Source organism: Pochonia chlamydosporia, chromosome 3 (genome assembly GCF_001653235.2).
Source record: "Pochonia chlamydosporia 170 chromosome 3, whole genome shotgun sequence".
Classification (NCBI taxonomy): domain Eukaryota; kingdom Fungi; phylum Ascomycota; class Sordariomycetes; order Hypocreales; family Clavicipitaceae; genus Pochonia; species Pochonia chlamydosporia.
Window position 1 is genome coordinate 4,342,962 of NC_035792.1, and position 11,346 is coordinate 4,354,307.

The following is an 11,346-nucleotide window of genomic DNA, read 5'->3' on the forward strand; positions in this document are numbered from 1 at the left end:
TTGCCCCTCTGCGCATATACTTGCATTCAATAGAGCCTAGAATTGCTGGTCTATTGTTCTTTTTTGCTGCGTTGCTCATCGTTCTTTCCAGCGCCGGAATTGACTAGCTCTCATTGTCTCGCAGCATCGCACCTGCCTCCATGCGACGAAACCGGACAGCTCCTTCCCTCGGCCATGCCTGAAGCGTGGCCCAATTGTAACGACCTACAATATGGACAACATGGCGCATTACAATACGAACGGCCCTAAGAACGGGGTTAAATCTGTTCAAGGGCCTGGAGAACACAACAACGGCATCTCGCGACCGTTCACGCTGCAGGAGTCGTTGCCTTATTCACCACAGACATCTACTGTGCCTTTTCTACCTGGTAAGAATTGCCGAGCACTTTCCATCCGGAAGACATGGACACGAGAGAGGGCTTGCAAATACTGACGCATCGACTAGATATCATTCCGGATCCAAGTGTTGGATCCGGATCACCGTCACTTCGAATCTCGGACCTGTTCCCTACCCAAGACTTCGACAGAGTGAACCAGGAAGCTGCGAACCAGCCGAACGGGGCAAAGAATTTAAAGCAAACAGTTGATCATGTCTTGCACGATTTGAAACCGTCAAAGCGAACTCAATAGTCAGTGGGAATGATGTCATTTGCCTGGTATACGTTGTGCTAATTGTTCGCAGTAAATTTCCTTCCGTGCCTAATGGAGCCCCGTCAAGCTCGACATCATCGCATCGCAGAAGCATATCCCAAAGCCTGTCGCCCATAGCCAAAGCGGTCTACGAGCGAGTAGGCAGTTTCTTCAAAGCTACAAAGCCAAATACAAGCAGCCCCAAAGTGGTGAACGGGGAATTCGACCGGTTTTCGAAGGCAGCTGCAGACTCAGTATCCCAGAGCCCAACAATTACTGTACAGCCGCAGACTCCCGCGAGAATCACTACAGACAACAACAAAGCCAAGTTTGAAGTTGCCATACCTACGAAAAGCACGTTTGATCGATCGGAGTATGCCGATGTTTCGGCGGCTGATCCCACTGATCAGAACATAATCACACCACACGACCAATTAATCGTTGAAGCACAGCAGTACAGCCAGTCAAATCTACTAAAAGCAAAGACTTCTATTGTTGTCAACAGCAGTGGCCTTAGTATTGAACTACCTACGACTGGAACCAGTAGAGACGACTATCAGGAGTTAAAGGTTGCGCCAGATGCACCTGAAAATCTCTCAGTTAGGAGGAAAGAGAGGCAGAATTTCGATGACGGTCAAGGTCTTATCGGTTCAAGCCTTGACCAACGACAGCGAGGAGAGGCTGCAGTTGACGCTGTCGACGCCCTCATGCGGCAAGTCTTCTCGGCAGTGGGCGGCGCCCTGGCTATGGAACCTGGTTTGGAACATATTGTGACCCTGACGACGGATCAAGAAGCTGCAATGACGGCCACAACTCAACAGAAAATGCACACCGCTATTCAAAAAGTTATTAACTTGAAGAGTTTCAACAATGTTCCCCTTGAGAACCTTCTTCGAGTTATGAAGCTGAGCGAGGCTAGTTTGAAGCAGGCTGATGGCCTTGACATTCGTGTTGACGAGAGCTGGGATGAAACGGCTGTGGAATCGTGGGTTCAGCAACTCAGTGAAGTGGAAACTGCTTTGAAAGCTGCAAGGACAACCCTACGAATAATGTCTGGATGCAGAGAAGACAAGCAGTTGTATTCAGAGGCGGCCATTAATAAATGCGTCAACATATTCAAGGCTGTGACTGAGGACATTGTCATGCCTCTGGTCGAGCTGCGCAATTCCGGCAGCTCCGCAGGCCTTTTCAAGCTTGTGCAGAAGCACAAAAAAGCAGTCGCCTCGATATTTGTCTGCTGTCAGAAACTCTCTGCACTTCTCGCGGATCTTATCACCAAGATTGAGCTATCAGAGTCGGTCATCAATACTCTCGAATTCACTGCGTCCAAATTGATTTTTGTCGAGAATGCCTACTTTGAGAAAGATTCCGCTATTGGAATGCAGAAATTTGATGGAATTAGATCGGTTGCCATGGATATGCTTTGTCAAATCTTTTTGATCAAACCGGAACAAAGACAAGGCATCATAGATGATATTCTGACCTCATTGGAAAAACTCCCTGTGGGCAAACTGAGTTCAAGACAGTTTAAATTGGCTGATGGTGGCAGCATTCAGCCAGTTTCAGCGCTTCTTATGCGACTCGTTCAAGCCAGTTCTGGTCGGGTCGGAAGCGGCAATGGCAGCGGGCAAGGCTCCAACATTCGAGCCATGGATGTCGACAACTTGGCTGAGGACGACGAAGACGATCGTCCACTTAAGAGGAACCAAGCTACCGCCACTATTTTGAGCGAGGAACAAGGCGCCCAGCAGCCCGCGGTGGCCATACAAGAACTGGAAGCCATTGCAGCGCCATTGAACGATGCCGCTGCTCGAAATGCTTCCTATGTCATCAATTTTATTGTCAAGCGGGCCATGGGCTCAACGAAGTCTGGCGACACCCCCTATCGCAACCTACTGGACCTTTTTGTAGACGACTTCACGACTTGTCTTGACTTACCGGACTGGCCTTCTGCAGAGCTCCTCTTGCGCTTGCTCATGGTTATGATGGTGCAGCTTTTTGAAGCACCGAAAACAGCAGCGCCGGCGAAGAACATGGCTCTGGAGCTGCTCGGAACTATGAGTGCTGCTATATCGCGTCTTCGGTCACACGTGAAGAAAGTTGCAAGTACATTTATCAACAGCGATGCTGGGGAATACTCACAGTATCTGTCAGAGCTGGCGACTCATTGCCTTGAACAGCGGTGTCCAATGGATAACATTATTGCCTGGGCCGGTCCTTATCGTGGGTCTCTCGAATATCTACAGGAACGAAGTGCCGATGACCCTCACCTATCAAGCGCAGTATCTTTCTTGATTTCCGATTGGGCAACTAGGATTCATACTACATATGACAGTACACAAGAAGAAGATTCACAGCGAGACCGAGAGCTAGGCCGGTCGGCGTTCCGCCTGCGAATGATGATAGAAGATCGGCAATGGCTCGCAAGCGAGTATACATTTAAGTCGGTAACGAATAACCAGGCGAAGTTTGCCTTTTCGATTCTTTTGTTACGATCACCGTTTTGTGAATCGTTTGGCAAGATCCTCAACATTCTCCTCAGCTCAATGGCAAGCGACCAAGCGACAGTCCGCAGCAAGAGCTTGAAGAGTGTCAATCAGGTGCTTGAGACGGACCCGTCTATCTTAGATGGCGATTCAACCGTTATTCAGCTCATCTTGGATTGTGCCAGTGACTCCTCTACTCAAGTTAGAGATTCAGCTCTAGGCTTACTGGGAAGCTGTATAGGAATGCGCCCGGTCTTGGAAGCGTCACTTACACCCAAGATCATTGACCGGTTTCAGGATGCCGGCGTGGGTGTGCGAAAGCGAGCAATGAAGCTGGCTCGCGATATATACTTGCGGAATCGAGGCAAAAACCTACGCAGCGCGATTGCTAATGGTCTGCTCCGCCGCATTCAAGACCCTGATGAGGGTGTTCGGGATCTCGCCCGCCAAATGATTGAAGAAGTATGGTTTGCGCCGTTCTACACTGGTGAGAACACTGCAAGTTTCGAAACCTCCCTCACCGAACATGTGTCACTGGTCATTCAAACAGTAAAGGCAGGTACTGTAACGGAGATCTTGGATAAGGTGTTCCAGACTATTCTCAAACCCGGCAATAAATCTCTCGAGGGGCCGTTTGGTGTCTGTTCGAGACTTGTCGGTATCATGTTTGGCTTGATTGATAATCCCGATTCGGAAGACGCTACCGTGCCATCCGGTCGCGATGCGCTGCAGGTTCTTACCATTTTCGCGAAAGCCGACCCAAAGCTGTTCAACTTTGAGCAGATCAAGCTTCTCAAGACACAGCTTGCCAGTTTTACAGGTGCAGACGAACTCGCCGCATTCCGAGCTGTTACGGTAATCTACAAAAGAGTACTACCACAGCTGCCAAACGTTCACACTGAATTCTTGGCCGAGGTGCGATTGCAGCTGCTTAAAGGCATTGGTAAAATCTCTTCACGCGGAGCGTTGGATGACTTGATTGCCTGTGCACACACTGTATGCGAACTACTCAAAGACTTCGCACCCCTGGGGAATCTCGTTGCGTCAAGCTTGATGGGAATCCAAAGGCTGAGCAAGTCGCCTTTGGACCCCAAACGACTCAACCATGTGGCCGCTTATTCAATCATTGTAGGCAGTGTTGCAAAGCATTGTGATTTGGACAAGCAGGCGCACATCTTCCGAGACAAGTTTCCCGGCTGGAAGGGAGACTCGGTTCCAAAGCTAATTGTCGACATTCTCTCACCATTTTCCTCACCACAACAGCCACTGGATGCTCGAAAAGCATCAATTGAAGCCATTGGACTCGTTTGTCAGTCTTGGCCTCGCAATTACGTACTCGTCAAAGTTTACACGGCATTTCAACAAGTATTCCAGGACAAGATCCCCATTCTTGAGACCATGATTCTGAGATCTTTCAAAGAATTTCTTGTCACAGAGGAGAGGCGCTCTGAAGCTGCTGCCGAAGCTCCAAAGGAAAAGAAGAAGGAGCTGACAGTAATGGGAGGCACCAATTTTGATGATGTTGCCAGTGCAACCACACAGCGCTTTCTGAAAGATATTAGTCGAATTGCCTTGTCAAGTCAAGATGAGCATGCATTCTTGGCTATGGAAGTTCTGGGAAGCATCAATCGCCAAGGTTTAACCCACCCCAAAGAGACTGGCGTCACGTTAATAACCCTGGAGACATCCGCAAACAGGAAAATAGCGGAACTGGCTTTCATGGAGCACCGATCCCTGCACGAGAAACATGAGACAGTCCTGGAGAGAGAGTATGTCAAGGCTGTGCAATCCGCGTACAATTATCAGCGAGATATTGTCAAGGACTCGCATGGGGCGACCATGGATCCCTTCCAGTCGAAGCTTCACCTACTTATGGAGGTATTGAAGATTAGCAAGATGAAGAATCGCCAACGATTTTTGGAAAAATTCGTCGGACAGGCAGACTTTGATCTGGCGAAGCTGAATGTCAAAGCCGACATGCCACATCAGGTGGACTTTGCTCGATTCATTGCTGAAAACCTTGCTTTTTTCGAGTACCATTCGATTGGAGAGTTGCAGACTACAGTCAATACGATTGAAAAGATGGTAGCAAGCACTGGCGCGACTGTCGCCCAAGCGATTGAATCCGAAGTGTTCAATGTGCGCATGGATGTCGATCAGCGAGAGCAGACTCAAAAGCCGTTGGAAGGAGATGGAGCTATTACTGTTGCACTGATTGATGGAAATCCGTCTGACATGGCACCTCCAGCCGCGCCAGCGCCAGCTCTCTCAGTAGAACCACAACGCTTGCGACAACTGACAGCTGGATCTATTATCTTGCTTTCCCTTTGGGAGGTGCGGACTCATCTGCGCAGACTCTTTGGTATGGGTACGAACCGACATGATAGCCGTGCCAAGGCTTTAGCAAAGGACCTCAACAAGACACCACTAAAGGTGCAAGGTGTGCACGGCGAGAGGGTGTGGGAAGAAATTGTATCACACATGAACGGGCTCTCAAACCAGGAGAGCATGGTACAAAAATGCAAAGCATTTGTGGAACTGATGAATGTGGACAAGGAGTTCAAGGTGGCGGAGGAGGACGATGAAATGGCCATGAATGGCCCAGGAACTCCAAGTGAAGGCGAGGATGACGACGACGGAGGTGATAGAGGCCGCAAGAGAAAGGCTACGGGAACTCCAGGCGGACGCAAAAAGAGAGCACGGTCAGGCTCGCAGACACGCAAGAGAGGTCGACCACGCAAGCAAAGCGCGGACCAAAGCGACGATGGGGAATTTGACGGAGATTGGATCTAGATGGGAAGTGGTATTCTTAGAAACAATCATGCCGATTGATATGGAAAGAAGACTTGACGAGTTTTATGGAAATTATATGGGATCATTATCCCACACATGAGAGATGGAACAGCAAGCATGGGACTAGCAAGTCGGCCGAGGGAGTCGGTGGCGTTTTTTGGGAGTGCTGTTTCATTTATGATTCTTGTTCATTTGTCTATATCTATGATACCTGAGCACCTCGCTCCTATACAGGAGGACACGATAGTGGCTGTAAATTACGTATACATAATACAAGTGAATGTTTGCTTGGTTGATGGCAAATTTTGTGTGCCAAAAGTCCGTCACGTTATTCATGAGAAGAGATGGAGAAGGGTTATTGTTCAGAGAGGATGTTCGGATAGGATGCAGACGGGGAGGCAGGAAGACGGTCGGTGTACAATCTGCAGATGCACACATGCTCCAAGTTTGCTACAAGGTGGATATTGAAGAATGTGTCCTGGAAGATGTGACGTCAAGGAGGTAAAGCAGGGTAAAACAAGTTGGCGGACAGGGAACTTAGGACAAGGTGCATGGAGGAAGGCGATTTGAAGACCAGATGGGCAAACATCAAGATTGAAGGGACAAAGTCATCAATGACCAACCAAACAGACAAGACTCCAAGCCACATCTGTACTGAGCAGATGCATCAAATCCACCAGGCTTGATGTTCTGGTGCACGATGTGGGCGGCGCTTGGACCAGTCAAAATGGCCCCATGCAGCGGTAGCCACCCAGCCAGCCAAACGCCCACCCAAGTTTCAGCGACCCCAGACCAGACCAGACAGGCCGGACCACATGCAACCCAACACATGCGGTCAACCAAGAATTTTCTCTCACTCTGGATGCCAAGCGTCTTGGCGAGATGGGAGCCGGCGCCCAGCCGGGAAATGCAGCCGGATGTTCACAGAGATTCTTGGCAGATTTGTCATTTTTGGACAGTCGCCAGACGTCGTGCGTACATTGCATGGCAACACATAGGGCGTTCCAGGGACAGGGATCGACAACGAGGCATTAAAATATCGTGAACAAACAACAGGACAGTTGAATTTATGCTGTGCCCTGATTCGGACAGTGTTGCGTCGTGTCGGCGGACTGGAAATTGGGGCGCTCCATGTCGCTAATTTAGCCATGCCGAGGAGGCCAGGGGGTCTTGCAAGTTCAATGTGTGGGTGCCACCGTGACTTTCGAATCAAGGTTGTTTTTTGAGAGCCGGCCCGGGATTGTGCTGGAACATGGGGAGAATTGATGTCGAGATGAGCTTGTTGATGTCGCGAACAGAGAATGTTTCCAGAATAGATGGCACCTACATTTAGAACATTCTGTTCTGGGTTGGGAGTACTGGTTGGCCTGGGCTCCGTGGCAGGTTTCGCGTTTGCGGTTGAGCCAGTTCTATTTCAGAATGTTCGCTGCGTGGTCCGTTTGTTTGGGTAGTAAATACTGTTGTGCGTGATGCTGTGGCTTGCAGAATATGTTGTCTTGTCTTTGTAGTGATCAAATACTGGAAATACGGATCACCCTAAGTAGACCAGATGGTTGACGCTTGCCACGTTCGTCGCACTTTGTTCGCTCCTTCCCTTGTTTTGTTCACAGCACTTCTACTCGGCCTCAGCAGCACCAACACCATCTTGAGAATTTCCATAAAACGGGCACTCCCTTCGCCGCTCCCAATTACTTTTAAAAGTTGTGTTGTCAGCGTTAGAGCCCGAACCTCGGACAGTATCGCTTCTTTGTCATTCTTGCTGCCCGGTCCGGTTTTTCCTCCTGGTCCCAGTCAACGGTGAAGCCCAACGTGTGTCGGAAATCTGCATCGCCGTTACCAGCGTCGTTGCCATCTTCAAATTCCGCCTCGTCGGGTGAGAGTCTGCCAAAACGTATGAGTTGCCCCATCGAGCGTATCCTCACTATCTCTAGGTTCTAACTAGCCACGGCATTAGGCGAGCTCCTCAACAAACAGCCAGCCAAGCTCTCCAAGGCTGAGTGCTTCTGTTATTATTATTCCTTGAAGCCCCACCAGTTGAGACAGACGACCAGCGCTGTGGTATTTGACCGTGTTGACGTGGAAGAAGCGTGGCACAGTCCATAACGATTCCAAAAAGGTTGACATCACCACTTCGCCCCTACAGCACACTGCAACCCTGACACCTTGCTTGGTACATTCACTCGTGTCAGTCTTGTTTGCTGTGCTTTCCTCCCTCCCACAAGCCACAAATTAGTTTCTCCAGCTCCAGTAGCTAGCGTCTACAATTGAGGCCGCCAGCGACACGACGCGGATGGGACGACGTGGGACGACGTGGACAAGACATTTATTAAGTCCAGATTCCTGTCTCCACCACACCATCTTTTTCGGCAGTATCCATATTAAAGGGGAACACAGAAACACACTGCAAGCCGCCGCCGCCAAGGTCATCGCCAGATCTCTTGGCAGAGTAGCAGTTCTTGTCAATCTCCCTTCATACTTCAATTGCTTGCTTCCGCAGCCCTCTCTTTTCATAAGAAATTCGAAATACTTTCAAGAATTCGCGACGACTCCCGTGGCAGATTATCTTTCTGGCTTCTTCTCGGGCTCAGCAACCCTCCTCTATCGGCTTGTTGACACAAGCCTCTGTCAACATGACTTCCTGTGAGTATAGATTCCGATTTGTATCATCCTTTGCTTCACAAACCTCGTCCCCCCTCGACTTTTTCACAGCAATATTACTCCATTTACGCGCGAACAATTCGCCTACCTGATTGTTGCTGGAAAAGTCGTCGCGTTCATAGTGGCTGGCGCGGATGACATTCATCTGTATTGGACAAGAACACCCTCGGATATGGTGCCGATTGTTCGTCCTGCTGCATGCGCAAAGTTCCTCATGCACGCTATCACTTGCACTGCCCCCTTACGACCTACCTGCCCCAGAGAGCCCAGATACGCAAATGCTTTATTCATTCCCTTTCTCCCACTCCACTTATTTAAAATCGCGGAGTCTGCCTTGCTACAGATTGCGGAATAGAGGAAAAGTGTACTCCGTTACAGAGTGGTGGGTTCAGGATATTGCTTGGCAGCTAGACCTGCTTGCACAACCCTGGGCCTTTGGCTCCAAACCAGGAGCAGAAGTTGACATCGTCCTGTCAACCTCATCATAACGTCAACAGATACCCGCATCTCTCTCGCACCTACCTGCACTCTCGCGGTCTGCCGGGTGGCTCTGGCATACGTTCGCCATTCATTGAATTGAGACTAATGTTTGCTGCGACTGGCTCGCAATGGTAGTCAATCATTTCAGGAACAAGCGTGCAGCGCATAACATCAATCGCTCAAGCGCCGACCAATGGAATCCTTTTCGACATGTTTCATGGAAAAAGGGCGATGAACGACGACGGGATACGTGGGGAGGCCCAGAACTCGAGGCACAAACAGGCCAAGGCGTAGAAGACCAAGGCGATGAGCTGACCCATGCCGTTACGGCACCGAATCCCAGCAGCGGCATGCCAAGAGATGCCTCCAATACAGACACCATCACTGCCTCTGGAAAGGATAGCGACGAAGCGACGAGGACCAAAAGCGTCGATAACGCAACGGAGCACTTAGCACCAACACAATCCATCGGAGATGACAAAACAGGTGGTCTACGAAACCGAAAGCCCGAGGACGACGCCGAAAAAGTTGGAGGCAACTCGATATCTGCCGCAGACGATAATGGAAAGTCGAAGAAGAAGGAAAAGACAGGCATAATTAACTGGCATCTTAAGCCGAAGGAGCCTTTTACCGTGGCGAACCAGCTGCAGCGAACGTTTTTGAACTCTTGGATCAACATTTTGATTCTGGCTGCCCCCGTTGGCATTGCCTTGAATTATGTTCACTCGGTTAATCGCATTGCGGTCTTTGTTATCAACTTCATTGCCATTATTCCGCTAGCCGCTATGCTTAGTTTTGCTACAGAAGAGGTGGCCCTACGAACTGGCGAAACTCTTGGAGGTCTCATCAATGCTACTTTTGGAAATGCGGTCGAACTCATCGTTGCCGTCATTGCCCTGAAAGATGATCAGATCGCTATTGTTCAAACGTCCCTTATTGGATCCATTCTTTCCAACTTGCTCCTTGTCATGGGATTCTGCTTCTTTTTCGGTGGCTTGCGACGACAAGAACAACACTTCAACCACACTGTTGCTCAAACCGCAGCGTCTCTTCTTGCCCTCGCGGCTGCATCGGTTATTGTCCCATCGGTCTTCGACGTTGCTACAGATATTGAACAGGACAAAATTGCCAAGCTCTCTCGCGGTACCTCGGTCATTCTTCTCATTGTCTACATCGCCTATCTCATTTTTCAACTTCACACCCACCAGGAGGTCTTTAATGAAGAGAGCCAGAAGGTCCCTGCGAAGCCTTGGTCACGCACCGTTGGATCAGGCGCCATCAAGCAGGGCCTGGCCATGCCCGGCACACTTATGGGTCATGCTGTCCCTGACCAGAACGAGAACCAGAGACTATCGAAGATGCTCATGAACCCTATGAGCCTGGATCATGATGAGGATGAAGGCGAGGAACCTCAGCTGAACTTCTTTGTTGCTATTGCCACCTTGACTGTTTCTACAGTGATTATTGCGTTCTGCGCTGAATCCATGGTTGGTTCCATTGACGCCGTGACGAAGGATGGAGGCTTAACCCAGGAATTTGTTGGGTTAATTTTGCTCCCCATTGTCGGAAACGCTGCGGAACACGCAACGGCTGTCACGGTTGCTATGAAGGACAAGATGGATCTTGCTATTGGTGTTGCGGTTGGCTCAAGCATGCAAGTTGCACTGTTTTTGATCCCACTCCTCGTTGTCATTGGCTGGGGCATGGACAAGGTGTACATGGATCTGAGCTTTGACATTTTCCAAGTTGCCGTCATGTTTGTCGCAGTGTTGTTGACTAATTACCTGATTGGTGACGGCAAGAGTCATTGGCTGGAAGGCTTTCTGCTCATCTGCCTCTGGGCCATCATTGCCGTCTGCTCATTCTGTAAGTCCGACCGCATTCTGACATTTCTATTGTGATGATGCTAACAATATTGAACAGGGTATCCAAATGCAAATCTCGACGCGGCAAACGGTGGTAAACCCGTATAAACCAGAAATCAGAACAGCATACCCTTTCCCTTTCCTCTCTGGCGTTGGATTTGTTTTTTTTGCGCGCAATCTCAAATGCAAACAGTTTGTAATGTCTTGTGGCATAATTTCTATTTACAGTCCTGCATTTAAAAAGCTTCTGGCAACACAACTTTGATGGCTCAGTTGGGGTTTTTTCTTTGTTCGTCTCACACATTACTTTACTCTGGTCTAAGAGCCTTTTCTTAAAATCTTCTACGTTCGTATTTATTATACCTGTTTCTCTGCCACTGCGCATAGAGCCGTGGCAGAGTCTGTATTTATATCTTGAGTGGCAGTAGAGGGGT

At 49.4% G+C, this 11,346-nt stretch overlaps 2 protein-coding genes across 2 annotated transcripts; both read left to right on the top strand.

The window, feature by feature from the left end:
* Window positions 1–220: 220 nt before the first annotated feature.
* VFPPC_05143 (sister chromatid cohesion protein Mis4) lies at window positions 221–5,909 on the top strand (the record flags this gene model as incomplete). The annotated part of the gene is made up of 3 exons (XM_018284383.1): window positions 221–368; window positions 446–629; window positions 683–5,909. 3 exons carry the CDS (start codon window positions 221–223, stop codon window positions 5,907–5,909), a joined length of 5,559 nt encoding a protein of 1,852 aa, XP_018145854.1.
* Window positions 5,910–9,175: 3,266 nt separating this feature from the next.
* VFPPC_05145 (calcium-proton exchanger) lies at window positions 9,176–11,020 on the top strand (the record flags this gene model as incomplete). Its single annotated transcript, XM_018284384.1, has 2 exons — window positions 9,176–10,913; window positions 10,971–11,020. 2 exons carry the CDS (start codon window positions 9,176–9,178, stop codon window positions 11,018–11,020), a joined length of 1,788 nt encoding a protein of 595 aa, XP_018145855.1.
* Window positions 11,021–11,346: the final 326 nt, after the last annotated feature.